The sequence below is a fragment of the Megalobrama amblycephala genome, unplaced genomic scaffold (assembly GCF_018812025.1).
Source record: "Megalobrama amblycephala isolate DHTTF-2021 unplaced genomic scaffold, ASM1881202v1 scaffold306, whole genome shotgun sequence".
NCBI classification, from domain to species: domain Eukaryota; kingdom Metazoa; phylum Chordata; class Actinopteri; order Cypriniformes; family Xenocyprididae; genus Megalobrama; species Megalobrama amblycephala.
Genome location: NW_025953342.1, coordinates 93,285 through 113,436, shown reverse-complemented (window position 1 = coordinate 113,436; position 20,152 = coordinate 93,285). Strand labels below are relative to the sequence as shown.

Sequence of the window (20,152 nt, the reverse complement as noted above, 5' to 3'; positions counted from 1 at the left end):
AGGTCTAAACTGAGTAGCTTTAAATGCACAAACCCAGCTAGAAAATTGGTTGAAGATCATTGGGAGTTTCAGAGAAGGGATGGAAGGGATAGAAAGGGGAGCATGCTGTACACTGAGAGAAAGCTCAAGAATTGGGTATGAAAGATTTTATAATTGGGCCTGCAGTTAGCTGGTCTCCAGTTCCACCATGGTTACTACCAAAGCCTACAGTTGATTTTTCGTTGCTAGATAAAATGAAGGAAGAAAATGGGGATCCTGTAGCCTTAGTCAATGAACATTTAAAAAGAATCTGGTCAGATTGTGTGCAGATATTCACTGATGGGTCTATGATTCCACTCAACAAAAAAGCAACAAAATTATCCCTCAAGTTCGTTTTAAACTTGAATTACGTTTTACCTAGTTGCACTTTTGTGGGCCCTTGGGTGGGTGGAGGGACAAAGACCTGGGAAATATATGTTATGTTCAGATTCCACTGCTGCACTAATGGCAATAAAGGGTAGGAGGAGTGAAGCCAGATCTGATTTAGTTTTAGAAATTCTTGTTACATTGTATCGGGTGATAAAAATGAGGTACACGGTGGGGTTTATGTGGCTTCCAGCATATAAAGGGGTTCAGGGGAATGAAGAGGCTGATGAGATGGGGAAATTAGCTACACGCAAGAGAGAAGTTGACTTGAATGTAACGTATGGAAGAGTTGAGTGTAAGAGTTTTATACAGCAAAAAATATCACAAATATGGCAGAAAGAATGGGAGGAAGGGAATAAGGGCAGGCATTATATTTCAATTCAGCCTACTTTAATGCACACAACATTCACAAGATTAGAGAGGAGGGATAGTGTGATATTCACAAGATTACGATTGGGTCATTGTGCACTGAATTTTGGGCTGGCAAGGGTTGGCAAGCATCCAGATGGCAGATGTTTGTGTGGAGAGCTGGAGTCTGTGAAACATGTAATTATGGAGTGTGTAATTCACAGTGTTGCAAGAAGCCACATGTTTTCTGAGCTGTTGGAGTCTGGATTCCCATCTATATCTTTGAAACTAATTCTTGAAAATAAGGACTTTGAGACCACAAAGATTGTTTTAAACTTTTTACTTCACACTGGTCTTTATAAGAGGATTTAATAAAATTGAAGTGCATCCGATGACCTGAGGAGGGCAGCAATACGCCTTTGGAGCGTCTAAGCTGCCGCAAATTTCACAAGAAGAAGAAGAAGAAGAAGAAGAGGTTGGTTGTGCTTTCTCTCGCTCTTCAAACAAGCGTAAAGGTAATGAGATTTCTCTAAGTGTAAACAATATTGATTAATTTCTTGAGATAAATTATGTTTAAGTGTAATGTAAGACTGTGATGTCATGATGTGACGTCACAATATTTCAGTTTTGTTTTTTAATGGCAAGGTGGTCAATTTCTTTTCGTTTCTTTAGTTAATTTAGAAATATTTTGGGAACATTCTATGTTTGTTAAAATCAAGTTTTTTTTTTTTAAGGATCAACCGAGGGGCCAGCCGCAGGAAGCGCAATGAGCATAATGTTTGATCAATTTAGCCTTCTTCACAAATCAACACGACTTGCATAAAATAATATTTATGGATGAGAAAAAAACAAAGAAAAAAAAAAACACGTCATGCATTTTACCATACTAATTTAAAAAAAAATTACCCTAGATAAATGTGCGCTATTGATTACAATAAATAAATAAATAAATAAATAATATAAAAAAACAAACAGAATGCGCATTTCATCTCTGGCTTAAGAAGGAAGGCTTCACAAAAATGAACCGAGACTAAGCGAATAGTTGCCTCATTAATGGTAAAAATATCTATAAAATGCTTTAAATTACTACTTTAAAACGAAATAATTCAAATCGAAAACAAACTCTTATTAGCCTATGTAATCCGTAAAGTGGTGAATACATGTTAGAACAACTTTTTTATGATTTCTTCAAAGTATCCGTGGATATGTGGACAAGAAGCAATTGCTTACAGAATTTTTTATATCATTTGTATAAATGTTTACTTTTTGGAATAAAAAGCTATACATAAGAAAGGTAAAAAGCACTTAATTGCTAATTAAACATAATTGAGGATAATTGTAAACAAAAATAGAGAATGAATAGGTATAATAAAGCTCAAATTAGTGTATGGAATGTGCTGGAAACCCTTGCAGCAAACGCAGACGTCACGTATACGTCACGTCCAGGCAGTCGAACTGTAATGTGGCAGACGCAGACGTGACGTTCAGTGAGACGAGTGCATGTTGCAACGAACGCCATAATTGTGCATTTATGGCAAGCCAAAGTACTCACAAACGCCTGGTCGGACGTCTGATTGCACACTGACGCGTCAAAAGCGCGCGTTTTGACAGCAAAACGCGCGTCCTCGACGTGTGATTTGCGTTAAGAACACGCGTTCTTAACGCGCGCTTTGGTATCATGGGAAACGCGCGTCAAGAACGCGCGTTTTTGTGTGCCAAAACGCGCGTTCTCGGCGTGTGATTTGCAATTAAAACGCGCGTTCTGGACGTGCGCTTTGGAGTGACCAAAAACGCGCGCTTTTGACGTGCGTTTATCATAACAAAAATGGGCGTCGAATACGTGCGTTTTGAGTCAGACAAAACGCTCGTTATGAACGTGTGAACAGGTAAACCAAACAGGCAGTGCAAACGTGTGTTTAAAGTGTCCATCAGGCGAAGAGAACGCGCTCTTTCCTTAGAGTTCTCAAAAGTGCATGTCGAAAGCGTGTGCTCACTCTTTAGGGCTTTGAGTCTGTTATGTTTTTGTCCGCTATAGGTTTAGGACAGTATTATCATTAAACTCAATCAAAACAACATGGAATTGTCGAGGATAAATTTGGCAGATGATTATAATGGTTGAGTTATAATCCATAATAATTAATATGAAATATGCATATGAAAACGTAAAACTATTATTTAAAATAGCCGTGGGGGATTACAGTGGATATTCCTTAGATCAAGGCCAAAACTTTGTAAATTTGTAAGGAGCCAATAAAATACTACACCATATGTGTGATCATCTTGGCTATATATTACGGTGGCGTATTGCCTCATACATAATATTTTTTCCCTCAATTATGTCGTTAAGACATCTTTTCTCGTAATAACGAGAATTTATGTTGTTAAGACATCTTTTCTCGTAATAACGAGATGTTATGCCGTTAAAACGACATTTTGTTGGCATATATGACGTGAATGTATAGGCTATACCTTTATCTGATCTATAATAGAGAATTTATCATGCCTTTATCACACTTCCGCACTCGAAAAGCAGAAGCAAATATAGTGTAAAATACCTTTAGATGCCTGTATCGATGGCAATGCCCATAGAGTTATGAACACAATATTATTGTTTTATTGCCGTGTAGCCTATGCAGTTTCTAATAGCCTAATAAAACACAGTTTTATTATTTAGCATTACTTACTTTCTGGAAAATAACTCGCACCTGATTATGCCACATGCACAAAGTCAGAATTAAGTTTTTGAGAGAAAAAAATTATCATTGGTGTTTCAGTCGCATTTTATTATAGGTCTATTCAAAAATAATTTTGCTAAAATACACAGGCCTGCAAAAAAATACAAAAATAATGCTATATTGTCATAGACCTATTTATCAAAATAAAACTGATGAATGAAAGTGGAGACAATACCTCAAAAAAGGTCTTCTGTGAACAAAGAAAAAACAAGATGAAATCTTATAAAAGGAATAAATAGCCTATTTCTAGCTAGGCATACACGAAATATATTAAACCTAAATAATTAACATATTAAGAAAATGAAAGAAAAAAAATGTGACAAGTAGACCATATGATGAGTTTCGATTCATTTTTGAGAAGTTCACGGAAAGGCATTGCTTGTCTTTATTGTTCAAGCAATGTTTTATTGTGTGACTACAAATAATAGTTACAATAATAGTTATACCTACACAGATTCGAATGGTGTTACTCTTATGACCATAAATGTCTGAGTATTTTAAGTTGTTTATGCTTTTATAAGAAAATTCAAGTGAACGCGCCGGCGCCATATCAGTTTTAGCTAGGCTACTATAACTTGACATCGCATGCAGCCTGTTTATTGTCAAAACAAAATACATTCAACCAAATACAGAAAAAGCCACTGCTCATTTTAGTCTGTGTACAATCAGGGCTGAATTTCCCGAAACCTTGTTAACTCTACGTCGTTAACGTTAATACATGTTTCCCGAAACGTTCTTGTATACCTTCTGTAAGTCATACTTTCGTAAGGTTGGTCTGGACCACTCTTAACTATACCTTATCACTGCTGACAGTCTATACGAATATAATTCTGAAGTTGTAATGCACCCAGTGTTCAATTAGGATAATGACAAAGAATAAAATGCAAAGATTCACTTCAAATGTGCTTTAGCTCTGATCCAGAGACAGACGCGCTCAGCTCTTGTCATATATCACAACTATATTTAGTGTTTTCAACCCCACATCAGGTTTATTTAGATTTCAGTCATTTAAATACACATATGAATGAGGCACTAGGCTATATAAAAATACATTTATAGTTTGTTAAATTCAAATTCAATACACCGATGTCTATAGAAGCTGCAATAATAACCCTTTCAATTATATAATTTGACGAAGTGTTTTATTAATATCAGATACACATTGTGTATGAAACATAAGTTTACTCTATTCTTCTCCCAGTTCACCAGCCACATACTTTAATGTATTTCGGGGAAAATTAAGTAAATCCGACAGCTCTGAATTGCGGTGCAAACTCATCGCGCGACAAAAATTCACTTCCACATATTTTACAATCGGAATATATCATAAAATGCTTGGTGTAGTTAACAAGTTTGTGAATATTTTGAATAACAAAGGAAAAACGATATAAACGAGTTACATACATATCTGCCAGCTGCATGACGTGTCTCCAAGGAATTAATACATTCTAAAATTATGTTCTAAATAACTGTCGCCTTAAACTCGCGCTGATAGGGGCCCGGCACCCCCAGAATATAGATAAATTACAAGATAGATTTAGCTTGTAATTTGGATTATTTTTATAAGATCCAATGAGTCCTGATAAATGCATTTTCTACTTCTGAAGTGCTTCTTTTTATAAAGAACACTGATTTCTCACATAACATAGTGAAGCAGCCCCTGTATAGAGTGAATTATCGATTCTCGAGCCATCGATATCAACCAATTCAGCTTCAGTGCCATGGGCAGCACCTGGTAACGTCGCACTTAAGAAGGTATATCTTAAGCAACCTCCTAAGGTATAGTTCGGGGAACATGCCTGAAAAAGGTATACATTCAGTTAAGGTATACTTTAGGGTCTTCGTAGCGCGCTGAGAGACAACGTTATCGGGAAATCCAGCCCAGGGTTGCGTTTCCCAAAAGCATCGTAAGCTTAAGTTGATCGTAGCTCTATTGAAACCAATGGAGCTTGGAGCTACGATCAACTTAGGCTTACGATGCTTTTGGGAAACGCTACCCAGAGCGTTTAAATAATAAATAGGCTATAGGATCCAAATAGTGCATATGGAAACATTTGGATTTATGCCAAATGGGTTTCTATTTCAGTTTAGCTTTAAATTAATTTGTTTTGGGGTTGACGTTTATATATTATATTTGTCATTATTGTTCTGTTTTTCTGAATACCATTAAATTTAAAAGATTTGTAGCGCAAGGGGAACTAAAAAAGCCTACGCAGTGGTGGGATTAAATACCCCTATGCCAACCTGAAGCCGGGCTAGCCGGTAAAAACGAAATTTTTACAAAAAAATATGCTAAACATGTATTTTAGGCTATTTCCACAACAAATCCTTTAAATTGTTCTATACAAAATATAAGTATTAAATAAACATAAATTATATTGGCATTCATTACCTACAAACAATATTTTAAAGCCTAAACTACTAAATTTTGTTATACATTCAAGTTAATTTTACTGCACAGAAATAGAGTTTAAAAAAAAAAATAGTGTTCAAAAGATTACATGTATTAGAAAAAATATTAAAAAGAAAATGTTAGCCACATATTGCCAATCTAGACAAATACATCCCAAAAATAGCCCAAAGTTTGTCGATATTCTTATTGAATATTCATGAATATTTAGAATGATTAGAAATAAATTCAACAGGGATTGACTTGATATAGGCCTCCTATGTATTGTTCATGCATAACATTTATTAAATAGGCCTATATCGGCCTATAGCATATATATATTTTTAAATCCCTCATTTGGGGCTGAGCCCCACTAATATTGAAATTATCAACCCTGTTCCAAACATGTTTTTGCGCATGTGAGTGCTGTTTTGGGACACGAAAGCATTGTTTAACAACATAATAGGCGTAAATATATTTTAATGTCCAAGTGCTAATACACAATTGGATTTGTGCCGAATGAGAGCCCAACAGTGTCAATTTAAATACATTTTTTTTAGGCTTTTAAATAAATATTGTTTGTAATGAATGCCATAATTTGTTTATGATTATTTTATACTTTTTATAACAATTTTCAGTCTTGTTTTGTATTGAATACCATTATGGATTTGTTGTGGAGATAGCCTAAAATACATGTTTAAAGCTTAATGCTTGTATAATGTGTGACATAAAAGACCAAACTCAGTAAACACCATACTAAACCATACTATGTACAGCAAAGCAGATGAGCCCAGAATATGAACGCAGTTCGTTTAATTAGCCTACATTAAGTGTTTTTCTCTTATAGAAAACCGTTATAAAGAAAAAGCTCAAGGTCGCTTAATGTAGCCTACTAAGTGATAGGCTATTAAAAGATCAAATTCTGCACGAATACAGTTTTCTGTGTAGTACCTATGCTTTCTTAGTAGGCTACAACGTTTAATATATAGGCTAGGCCTACACATTTTTCTGGACATCGCTCATTGTTTCTACCTTAATACATTGTTTAAATTAATATGTTAGCTAACTACATATAGCCTATGTAGGCTATATATGTCTGAAATTAGGCCATAACTTGTACAGTCACCTTTGATAACAGATTAGGTACTCCAAATTGTAATGTTAAAGCATTTCCTATAAAGCTGCTTTAAAACTATAGGCCTAAGTATTGTGAAAAGCGCTAAAAAAATAAATGTAAATTGAACCGATATAGGCTATATGAGCTCTATAGATCAGATAAAGGTATAAAGGTATTTTTCGTACACGTCACGTACAAAATATGTGATTTTAACGACATAACATCTCGTTATTACGAGAAAAGATGTCTTAATGACATAATTGAGGGGAAAAAAATATTATTTATGAGGCAATGCGCCACCGTAATATATAGCCAAGATGATCATACATGTCGTTATTGGCTCCTTACAAACTTACAAAGTTTTGGCCTTGATCGAAGGAATATCCACTGTAATCCCCCACGGCTATTTTAAATAATAGTTTTACGTTTTCATATGCATATTTCATATTAATTATTATGGATTATAACTCAACCATTATAATCATCTGCCAAATTTATCCTCGACAATTCCATGTTGTTTTGGTTGAGTTTAATGATAATACTGTCCTAAACCTATAGCGGACAAAAACATAACAGACTCAAAGCCCTAAAGAGTGAGCACACGCTTTCGACATGCACTTTTGAGAACTCTAAGGAAAGAGCGCGTTCTCTTCGCCTGATGGACACTTTAAACATACGTTTGCACTGCCTGTTTTGTTTACCTGTTCACACGTTCATAACGAGCGTTTTGTCTGACTCAAAACGCACGTATTCGACGCCCATTTGTGTTATGATAAACGCACGTCAAAAGCGCGCGTTTTTGGTCACTCCAAAGCGCACGTCAAGAACGCGCGTTTTAATAGCAAATCACACGCCGAGAACGCGCGTTTTGGTACACAAAAACGCGCGTTCTTGACGCGCGTTTCCCATGATACCAAAGCGCGCGTTAAGAACGCGTGTTCTTAACGCAAATCACACGTCGAGGACGCACGTTTTGCTGTCAAAACGCGCGCTTTTGACGCGTCAGTGTGCAATCAGACGTCCGACCAGCCGTTTGTGAGTACTTTGGCTTGCCATATGCATTGGCTCACGCCGTGTGAGGACCGTGTTCTGATACATGTTAGCGAAAAAATAAATAAATAACTTAACTGCTACATGTGAATCACGCGTGAACCTCTGACTCCACACTTCACTGCCACACGTGATTTACGTGACGTCTGAGTGATGTCTACGCCTCGTCTGCGTCTTAAAATGAATGGATTTAATAGCAAAAAATTATAACGTCAGTGAGACGTTCATTGAGACGAGTGCATGTTGCAACGTCATATTTTAGACCTCGTCCGAACGCCATACTAATCCGTTAACATGGGTGTGTAAAAAAATACGCAACGCATACGCACTGCAGACGGATTATGTGTGAAACAGGCGTTAGTCTGGCGCTGTCGTCCTCAGACTGTCATGACGTATGGTTCTGCGGTTCTGCAGTTGGTTATTATTGAAGGGGAGAGACGTGTATCCCAAAAAAATTAATTATGCTCTGTGTATTTCTGCAGGTATGTTCGTTGTTTATTGTGTTATGTGTTGAGAAATGTTTGAAATGTGTTTACTATCGAGTTTATACAAGTTTAATAGATATAATAAAAGAGTGAGGTATATGCAAACTAGATGTCAAATTGAATATTTTTTTCAATTTTATTGTGTAAAATCTGTAACTTTTGACATTTTCCCCCATTTAATTAATTCACTGATGCGAGTAAGCGGTGAGGAAACTATATTTTCCTTTTTTATTTTATTTCCTATGCCATATAATGGTGACATGTATTTTGTGAATTACTTTATTTATTTATTTTATCGTAATTACTTAATTTATTTGATTTATCCTATTTGTCTTATGTTTTGTAACTGTTAATTGAGTAAATTGAGATCTTTAGAAGCACATTTGCTGTTCAAACGAGAGTGCTGCTTTCTCCATGCTGTATGGACCACTGAAGGGGACGTGTATCCCCAAAAAAATTAATTGTGCTCTGTGTATTTCTGCAGACCTGCTTCTTCAGAATAAAACATCCTGAGACCTGCTCCACTCGTACTGTCTTCATTAAGAACAACAAAACACAACCAGAGTAAAACTGCTACACGTGCATTAATTCATGCATGTCAAAAACATAAACAAAACAAACCTAACCCTCATTGTGTTTTAAAAATAATAATGTCTGGTTAAAGTTATGCAGGCTATCAACTGAGAAAGTAATAGGGTTATTATGACAAAATAATCTGAAACTGAATCTTTTGATTATGCAACCACAGATACAAGTTATCAAACGAACTAAAAGAAAATCAAAACGGTTACAAACAAACTCGATGGTTGTTGGCTCATTTCCTAACGACAGACCACCAGTGGCTGTAATCACTACTAAATTATATCTCATGACACAATGTAACCTACAAACTATTGAGCATACATAAACAGTTATTAATAAAAAAGAATCTTGACTTAATTCGACGCAGAAACGCAATCACATTAGCGAAAACAGTTCTGTGATCCAAGGACAATCCACTTAAATTTTCAGTGGCGCTTTAACACAAAACAGTGTCACCGAAAATCTCAGACACCAAATATTTCAGAACAGAGGTAACGAAGCTTCATTTCCACAGGTCACGTGACAGTCTCATTTCAAGCAATGTTTCAGAGCACTAGTGTGTCGAACTACCCATCCCTACTGTAAACTACACAGAAGTTTACTTTTGTCTGTCAGCTCCTAGTTGTGTCCAGTCAAAAATGTCTTATGATGATAAGATGAAGAGTGTGTTTATTGGCCTGCTTGTGAACTCCGAACTTCTGTTTATTTCATTTAGTTAAGACTTCTCGTGCAACATTGATGCACTGTATGCTAATCAGCCTTTTGGTGCTGTTTGTCCCAGGTGTGTGTTTTATTCAGTTTTGTCATGTTCTGTGTTAAAATAATATCAGCTTGAGTGTTATTAGCACATGTGCTGTATGCTTTGCATGTGCTGTCCTGTGTAACTGTGCCATTTTAGGGCTGCTTTCTTCTCTCTCTTTATTTCATTTATACAAAATATGTAAAATGATGGTTAAGTTCATAGTTTCACTGTATTAATGTGAATTGTCTGTATTAGTGTTTTATTTATTTTCTTCATTTTCATATGTGTGTTTTATTTAGAGTTTTGTCCACTGCATGTTCATGATCACTTTGTAAAAATGTGTAATCAGCAGAGTCGCATAGCTCATCCTGCTGTTAAGACTTCTCATGCATCATCAATGCTAATCAGCCTTTTGGTGCTGTTTGTCCCAGTTGTGTCTTGTCCCATGCCCAGTAAAGCAACTTTGAGTTACCATCCACATGATCTCAGCCTGAATTATTCCATACAACACACACACAGTCACATGGGCCTAGGCCTATATACAGGGAGTGCAGAATTATTAGGCAAGTTGATTTTCTGATCATATTTTTTTCCCAAGCACATTTTACCAATTCCAATCCACATCAATCTTAATAACTACTATTAATATTGTTTTTAATCATTTATAAGTGATATATAATTGTTCATGAAGGCTGGAAATGAAAAATGCCTTATATTCAGGTGTGCAGAATTATTAGGCAAGTTTTCTTTTACAGGCAAAATGAGCCAAAAAAGAGATTTAACTCAGACTGAAAAGTCAAAAATTATTAAATACTCATGAGAAGGACGCAATACTAATGCAATACTAGAAATTGCAAAGTTAAAGCATGACCAAGGGACAGCAAAATGCTCATTGGGTCAGCGGGGTCAGACAAAAACAGGTGGAAAAGAAAAGACACATGTTAACTGCAAAATAATTAAGAATTAAGGTGAAGAATTAAGTGTGAAACCATCAGGAACCCTTTAGTCTCCAGCGCCACCATTTTCCAGAGCTGCAACCTACCTGGAGTCTCCAGAAGTGCAAGGTGTCAGGATCTCAGAGACTTAGGTTAGCTAAAGAATCCTAAAAAATGACCTGCACTTGATAAGAATCACAAGCTGAAGTGTTATAAAATACATGAAGACTGGGTTTTAATGGGGCTTATAGACAGACAGCTTGAGAATGACTCCTGATGGACCAGCACCACATCCTCTTGTACCACTGTTTGAAGAATTTATCCAAAATCTGGCAGTAAGGTGTTTGAGTTCACTTTTAGTCCATCTCTTATCCTGAAATGTCTGTCTTGCAGAGATGGACTAAAAATGATCTTCCAAAACTTACTGCCAGATTCTGGAAGATAAATTCTTCAAACAGTGGTACAAGAGGATGTGGTGCTGGTCCTTCAGGAGTCACTCTCAAGCTGTCGGTTTATAAGGCCTATAAAAACCCAGTCTTCATGTATTTTATAACACTTCAGCTTGTGATTCTTATCAAGTGCGGGTCATTTTTTAGGATTCTTTAGCTAACCTAAGTCTCTGAGATCCTGAGACCTTGCACTTCTGGAGACTCCAGGTAGGTTGCAGTTCTGGAAAATGGTGGCGCTGGAGACTAAAGGGTTCCTGATGGTTTCACACATAATTCTTAATTATTTTGCAGTTAACGTGTCTTTTCTTTTCCACCTGTTTTTGTCTGACCCCGCTGACCCAATGAGCATTTTGCTGTCCCTTGGTCATGCTTTAACTTTGCAATTTCTAGTATTGCATTAGTATTGCGTCCTTCTCATGAGTATTTAATAATTTTTGACTTTTCAGTCTGAGTTAAATCTCTTTTTTTGGCTCATTTTGCCTGTAAAAGAAAACTTGCCTAATAATTCTGCACACCTGAATATAAGGCATTTTTCATTTCCAGCCTTCATGAACAATTATATATCACTTATAAATGATTAAAAACAATATTAATAGTAGTTATTAAGATTGATGTGGATTGGAATTGGTAAAATGTGCTTGGGAAAAAAATATGATCAGAAAATCAACTTGCCTAATAATTCTGCACTCCCTGTATATATATATATATATATATATATATATATATATATATTACTATATAAATATATAGCTGTATGCACTATATATTTAATCCTAATGACATTTATTTTCTCCAGCTAAGCAATTTGCTCTCTGCGTTCTCTGGAATCCTCTCAAGCGGAGAACTTCTACATTCCGATTGGTTGCCGGTTACTTTGACGCTCCCGCCGGCGGCGGTCTGAACTCACAGATATAGGCGGCAAGTCTATTTTTGATGGACTCTGCGTCCAAGCTACGCAGCTCAAATACAAAATAAAGTCAAAACAATCACCCTGTGTAGACTGCCACTCATATTTAACATCACTAGGAGGCCAGAAATTGATGACAATCTTTCATCCTCGTCGTCCACAATTAAACTGGACAAAATAGAACAATTTATCCATTTAAAACACGAAAAATCAAGGAAAACAATGTTGGACAGGCAAATCTCGTAGTCTCGCGAATCCAGTCGCTTCGCTTAATGCTCCTGGTGTGAGTTGAGACCGCGTAGAAGACGGAACAAAACCTCGCCGGAGCCGTAATGCGCCGCAGACGTGTGCAGTGTAAATAACAGTGAGTGTCCACTACAGTGGCAAAACTCCGCTCTTCTTCTTCTTTCTTTTATTGGCAACCGCACTTAAAGGATTAGTTCACTTCTGAATGAAAACTTCCTTATTCCTTTACTCACCCCCATGTCACCCAAGATGCTCATGTGTTTCTTTCTTCAGTCGAAAAGAAGTTAAGGTTTCTGAGGAAAACTTTCCAGGATTCTTCTCCATATAGTGGACTTCAGTGGGGTTCACCGGGTGGAAGGTCCAAATTGCAGTTTAAATGCAGCTTCAAAGGGCCTAGAAGAGGAATAAGGGTCTTATCTAGTGAAATGATCTGTCATTTTCTTTAAAAAAAAAAAAAAAGTATATATATTTTTTTTACAACAAATGCTCGTCTTGCATTTTACCATTTCATCATCTACTGCTTGCTTAGCTAATTTATCTGCTTCTTCATTCCCTTTAATTCCGACATGGGCTGGATCAGTACCAAAAATAGGAAAGCCAATATGAATTTGCAAAAACACAGAGATGAGCCAGTAGAGTTTTAGAACAGAGGTTTATGGACAGATGAGACAAAGATTAATCTTTATCAAAGTGTGAAAGCAAAAGTGTGGAGAAAAAAAGAAACTGCAAATGATCCAAGGCTTACAACCTCATCTGGAAAGCATGGCAGAAGTAGTGTCATGTCATGGGCATACATGTCTGCCTCTGGAACAGGCTCCCTCATCTTTATTAATGACTTATTCAGTGATGGCAGCAGAAGAATGAATTCAGAAGTGTACAAAAGAATCTTGCCTACAGTGTTCAAGAAAATGCCTCCAGACTCACTGGGAAGTGCTTCATATGGCAACAGAACAATGACCCAAAACACTAGTACTGCCAACTCAATCAAAGGAGATTATTATTGTAAAGAAATTTTGGGTCTTAGATTGGCCAAGTCTACAGATTTAAATCCTATTGAACAAGCATTTCACCAGCTGAAAAGGAGACTAAAGGCAGAAACTCCACAAAACAAGCAACCATTGAAAATGGCTGCATTAAAGGCCTGGAAAAGCATTTCAAAGTGTGAAACCAAGAGTCTGGTGATGTCTATGGGTCACAGACTCGCTCCTGTGATTGCTTAGGGATTTAAAATTAAATATTTAGCTTAAATTTGTTTTAAGTTAAACTGTCCCAATATTTATGCTCACATTAGGCAGAAGGATGAAACTCTAAAATTGCTGTTCTTCTTAGTTGGTAAAATATTTTGTGTTGAAACAGTCAATAATAAAATGTGACATTCTGCCTCATATTAATCTTTTAATCATATTTATGTCTTGACACCACAGCTAACAGAGCAATTTTGTCTTTACCGTTCCAATACTTATACACTATATTCTGTGTTGCAGATACTGAAACAGTGTTTTAACTATAACTATATATTAACTATTCTGTGTTTTAACAGTGACATCATAAAGTGGATTTCTCTAACTGTGCCAGATAAATGTTAGTTGTTAGTTAAGTTAGGGATCAAACACATTTTGCTTTCAATAAATCACTCAAAGGAATTTTTTTGGAAAATGATTTTTAAAGTAGCACATAAAGGCTTATAAAAGTTATCTGACTGTGTAGACCCTTGGTTTATAAGAAATAGAGCAACAACTGGCTTAACTAAATCTAATTGTAACCTCCCTCCGCCCACATACATACTTGAGCTAATTAAGCACTTTCATTATTGCATTCCATAGCCAATAGAGTCATATGACTCTGATCGGACAGTTTAGTGCTGGAGTCTGCTGAATGAGCTACATACTTTGTAGGTTAATGAAGCTGTCAAGCCAGTTATGAAACACTGAACTGTTATCTTATATTTTCAAAGAAAGTTGTACATGTAAATGCTACAATTTAAAAGTGTCTATCAAGGTATTGATCTATTCATAGCTTTTATTCAAATAAACAAGGTGAATATATCCAAAAACAATATACAAAGAAAAACTTATGCAAAGCTAAACAATACTTAGTCAAAACAAGAACTTACAATTAAGGAAGACTAGGTAAGGAAGATATGTGTGCACGCACACACTCAAATACAACCAAACAAAACTATACTTCAAAATAAGAGGCATAAACACTAAATACAAGTGACATTACACATTACCCATAGAGAAAAACCAAAGAAAATTTTCACAGGAAATGTGAAAATTAATACAGCACATTAAAACTGTACTCTAGTTAGTCTCTGGAAAAGTAAACACACCAAATGCATGTGAGAGTGTAGTGGAAGAGAGATTATTTTATTTTATTGAGATTGTTTCCCTCAAATGTGGAGTTTTTTTTTTTTTTTTTTTTTTTTTTATATAGGCCTATGCGTTAAAAACTGTAAGAAAACAAAGGTCTTCTACATTTCACTCTATACAGTATTAAGGGCTGCACAAGATTTTTCTATACAATGTTTAAACATACCAAACAAATGTGCCAATTTAACATTGCCAAAATATGCTTTCCAGTCCAACCTCTTGAATGGTTGGTCTGACAATAACAGGTGACTGAATTTCTTTTCCTTTTTTTTCTTTCTTTTTTGTTTGTTTGTTTTCTTTCTTTCTTTCTTTCTTTCTTTCTTTCTTTCTTTCTTTCTTTCTTTCTTTCTTTCTTTCTTTCTTTCTTTCTTTCTTTCTTTTACTTTGTTAAAATGTTGTTTTCTCACAGACATCATGAACATCTAGAAAGAAACACATAGTGGGTGCCCTACAATAGGACCATGTTTTACAAGCAAAATAATCCAATTTTATGCATGGTCAATAAAAAGAACACTTGGTGAACAGACTAGGAAAGGATGGAATATTTTTTTTTATAGTACTGTAAGCTGTTTTCAATCTATGATTTCATAAGCCCTGCTTGGATAAATAAGGTCTCCTTTGTTTCTTTTTTAGAACCTTTGTTTCTTTTTTGTTGTGATTTTGGTTCGGGTCTTGATAGGGCAGGGCTTATTTTATTCTGCTTTACAGTTTTGCAATTCCCCAAGTTCCCTTGCATATCTTGCATGTCTCTCAGATATGATATTTTGTGTATAATGAATTTTTTCTTTATCTGTTTTGATATCGTACATTCTAAGTAGTTTGTTGTAACATACTGCAGTAAAGCCAAACTTCTCCAATGAGTTGGGGATGACATTTCTTTATTTCTGTTTATAGACACGACATAAATATGCAGGACAGATAATGATGTGAGACTAAAATTTACTCCTAAATCTGAAATACCTTAAAATTTAATTAAGGCATGAACACAGTTTTGAACACAGATTATACACTGACCAAAAAATGTAGTACAACTTTAATATCAACAGTTTTATAACATTAATCCAATCTAGCTTCTGGTCTTTGAAAATAGTACATACCATGTGCTCACATTTATTTAATAAAAATACTGGTGATTAAAGCAACTTGCTTCTGAACTTTTGTGCATGTCAAGCCAAATTTATTTGTACAGCACATTCACAATACACATTGTTACAAAAAAAATCATGATGATATTGTTAATAATGTCTTAATATCTTCATGCCTTATTGTTGCATTTAGCAGATTAGAGCTGGTTCACAATTTGCTTTACATGAATATACCTTATACATGCAGGTAAAGTTGGTCATACTTGTATATCTAACTTTATATATAGAGATGTGTGATAATATTACTAGCCCACAATAAAATGGCATGTATGTCTGTGCTCACCATTGGTGTTTATTAATTAAAAATGGCCTACGTATGTAAGTCATGAGTTTGATGCCCATACTACCTTGTAAAGGGGCGAACATTAAGTCAGAGAGAAAAGATTTGTGAGAGAAATATTGATTCTCTCTGATTGTTGTTTTAGTACTTTAAGCCACAATTTGTTAATGTTTGTGACAGATAACACGTCCTGATTTAGACTGTTCTGTACAAAGTTTTGGTTTATTAACAGGGTATGTAGTCAAGTTCTCCATATAGTAACAGTACCAGTCTGTCTGTAATCTGACAAAGGTTATGCTGTTTGGCAAAGTTTTTTTTTTTTTTTTAAGTCGCTTTTTTATACATAGTCTTTGTAGTATTTTTTTAAGAGAATATCTTTGGATTCAGTGTGTTACAACAAGAGAACCATGTGTTCTCCATGAGGGACAGAAGATTTAGTGGCTTAATGAAATGGCATGTGGCCCTGATGGCTGCCATCACTCAAATCAGTTCTCTTGCCCACAGCCACATCTCAAACACGTGAACAAGCTTGTGATGAGCTTAAATTACACCAAATAGGAAAAGAGTCAAACAAGTCAATAGAGTATCTAATAGATTAAAAAGTGATAAAATATTGATAAAAGACAAAAAAGGAAGAGCAAATTTAAAAAGCTGCTTGTCAAGCTTTCACCACATAGTTCTGTTCAAAAGAATTACATTAGGACTTGGTTAATATTATTTTTTGAATATTATTTATTAAAAAAAATACATTTTGAATTTGTATGACTATTCTGAAAACAGCAGCACTTGGTTAAATGCTGACTGTAGGATTCATTAAGAAGACAACTGTTGCAACGCCAACTGTTACAAGGATTTCGCATCAAATCAGTGTTCAAATGAAACTGTAATTAGCACTGATTTGCAAACTGTGGTGATGTAATTACTATATGCTATTCATATTTTCTTATTACAACATTATGAACATTATAAACATTTCATAAAACAACTGAAACGTACAGGTTAGGTACACTGTTAGGTTTCTGGGTTTGTTGTTGTTGTTGTTGTTGTTTTTTGAGTTGCCAAATTATAATTTATAAAAACATGAAAAACAAAATCTCCTGAATAATGCATGCACTACTGGACGACCATCAATTTTTTAATTCTCCCAGTGACCCTGCAGATGATAAGCGCTTTGAAGATGAATTTCTAATACTCATCAGGTTGTCTTTAAAAATCTTGATGTCATGCCAATTCCTTAGTTAGTTTGGCCAATATTTAGATTGTGGCATGCACATTGTTCCGATCAAATCATGGAGAGCAAAGATTATGTGTAGTGGAATTATGGTTAAAGGTAGGTGAGTTTATACTATATCCTGCATGCAGTGTATATTTCTCCCAGCAATAAATTGAAGCTGCTTAAGATTAAACTGTCTTTTATGCAAAGCTTTTATTCTTTGACAGAAGCATGGATGCTGTCTTAATACAATTTCACCACTTTTTGATGCATTTATTTAGGTTTAAACTATCCAATTAAGCATTGTTTTAGTAAATCAAAAATAGAGTTGGTCAAATGGTTATTTTATAAAAAATCAAAAAGTTTTGTGTCCCTCAGTATCCAGTCTTCGCTGTAGAGAGGGAGAAAAGAAGGCTGAAAAGTGGAAATGTTAACGTCAGCGCAGGTTATCCTCCACGCGTTTCCCAAGAAACAACAACAAAAAAAAAAAACTCTAGAAAGAATAGGCTATATATCACATTGCAAAGCACCATGAACAAAAAATTATTTCTTTGAGGGTCTTGCGCAGCTCCTGACTGCGATACGCGTAAATGAGAGGATCTATAAGCGAGTTGCATATTATAAGAATCAGAAACAGGTTGAAATGGCTGAAATAACACTTGCAGTAAGGGTTTGTGGGACAAGTGAGGATAAGGATGAGGTGGAGAAAAAACGGCCCCCAGCAGATGATAAAAACACCGAGTAGAATGGTCAGAGTGATGGCTCCCTTCATGCTAGTGGCTTGCCGGCGGCTCTTATGGAGGGCCATGATGCGTCTGGAGTGGACGTGCGCCAGGATGAACATGTGCAGGTACAAAACCGCCGTGAACACCAATGTCACGCCGAAAAACGTGACGAGACAGGCGATGACCGCGTTGTCAGTGTGATAAACGATAAATAAAGAGCTAGAGGTGATGCTGGTGAGCCACACCACCGCGATGATGGTAACGGCGCGTTGCGTGGTCATGATGCTGTGGTACCGGAGTGCGTAAAAGATGGTGATATAGCGGTCCGCGGCAATAGTGCACAGGAACGACAACGAGGACACGACAGAACTGCAGATCATAATGTCGATCACATTATCTAAGTGCTGTAACATCTTTGCAGTGACGAGCAGCAGCCCGTGCTCCGTCAATAACATGAAGAGCGTCTCCACCACATTACTTACGCTCACCAGCATGTCAGACACCGCCAGACAGCATATGAAATAATACATGGGCGAGTGGAGATTCCTGTTCTTGATTATGGCCACCACCACCAAAATGTTTTCCACCAAACTGATCAAGCCGAGCATTAGAAACAATTCCTGAGGGATCATGATTTGGGCGATCCCTGTTGCATTCATGTCACCGGGAGTTGCACTGCTGTTCGAAGTAATGTTATTTTCAGTATTATACATGTAGTCCATGTGTTTCATGCTGAAGTGATGGCGCGACGAGTCGTTTATGCTCCTATAGTGTCCGTCCTCATTCAGCCTTTTTGAGTCTGTTAGATGTTATTTTTCTTCAGCACACCTTTAATAGACAATTCAGTATAAGTCGACCAGTATAAAACAACCAGTTCTAGCAGGTCCAAAATTATATATTTTAAATTTAGAGATTTTAATCGAAACAATACAGCTATAAGAAATGAACAGAAGCAATGTTATATACCTTTCAGTATTACTGCTGCACAGCACAGTCGAAGTCCGCAAACTTGCGCTCTTTACTGGATACCGCCTCAGACTTATACCGACCAAGAGTCATAAAGTTTGTGCTTTACATTTTGTAATCATTTAGATTCTATCACAACTGCGTTTTAGAGATTTTAAAACTAAAAGTAATTAATATTATGTAAGACTTAAAAAGCACGGTGGTCCTCAAGGAAGGCAGCGGTCACAAAAACAAAACAAAACAAACAAATAGGCCTAAACTCATAAAACAGAAGAGCCTTTTATTGATTCCGTCTTCTCTTCGAAATGCAATGATGAAAATGATGACTGTCTCTCCCCCTTTCGTGTCATATAAACCGATCACATGACTCAAACCCACAGATGTAAAAAGCTCATTTTGCTCCAAATTTAGACCTACGCTTTATGAACATCACACATCATGTGGTTGTCCGTCCGTGTGTAGGTTACTGAGAAACTTATTAGATTGATACGTCAATACACAGCTCTCAGTAATTATGAAAATTGACCATACATATGAAAATCCTTTAAAGAATAGTATAATAGAATAATAGAAAATAAATCATAATAGGAAAAAATCATTTATAAAAAAAGTAAAACTTTGATCAAAATTTGGTTTATTCAGTCTGATTGACTGAACAGCGCTGTTATTTATAATGCTGTCATAACATTTCAAGTGATATTCAGCTGATGTGGCCTTAGGCTAGTGCATGAGACCAAATCACGCACTCCCTCTGGTGTTCTATTGGATAAATGAGAACGGCAAGAACCACTGGCATCACTGGCACAAAGCATTGAGTCATTGGGCCTCATTCATGAAACACAAGCAGAACGAATTTTTGTTTAAATCGTTCGTAAAACCGTTCTGACTAAATTTTTCGGATTCATGAAAATGTTCGTATTTTCAAACTGTTAGTTGGTATGAAAGAAATATACAGTGGCTCCTTACGATGTGTAAATGGTGAGTAAAACATTCTAAAGTTCTGTGTTCTTTTAGGCATTCTGGTGCATTTTCCTGTATTAAATGTACCATTATAATATTTC

General features: G+C 35.9%; 1 protein-coding gene and 1 long non-coding RNA gene across 2 annotated transcripts; one reads left to right on the top strand and one right to left on the bottom strand.

The window, feature by feature from the left end:
* The first annotated feature begins 431 nt into the window (after positions 1-431).
* On the top strand, positions 432-10,327 carry LOC125261103. The gene is made up of 2 exons (XR_007183210.1): positions 432-1,268; positions 1,488-10,327. It is a non-coding gene; the product is annotated as an uncharacterized LOC125261103 (long non-coding RNA).
* Positions 10,328-17,647: 7,320 nt separating this feature from the next.
* Positions 17,648-19,566, bottom strand: mc1r (melanocortin 1 receptor). Its single transcript, XM_048179678.1, has 2 exons — positions 19,092-19,566; positions 17,648-18,953 (listed from the first exon to the last, which is right to left on the bottom strand). Exon 2 carries the CDS (start codon positions 18,854-18,856, stop codon positions 17,915-17,917), a length of 942 nt encoding a protein of 313 aa, XP_048035635.1. The 5' UTR covers positions 18,857-18,953; positions 19,092-19,566; the 3' UTR covers positions 17,648-17,914.
* Between the last annotated feature and the right edge of the window lie 586 nt (positions 19,567-20,152).

What these genes read in the sequence shown, in the direction of transcription:
- mc1r (XM_048179678.1), bottom strand. Translation starts at nt 18,856, where the DNA reads ATGAAACACATGGACTACATGTATAATACTGAAAATAACATTACTTCG.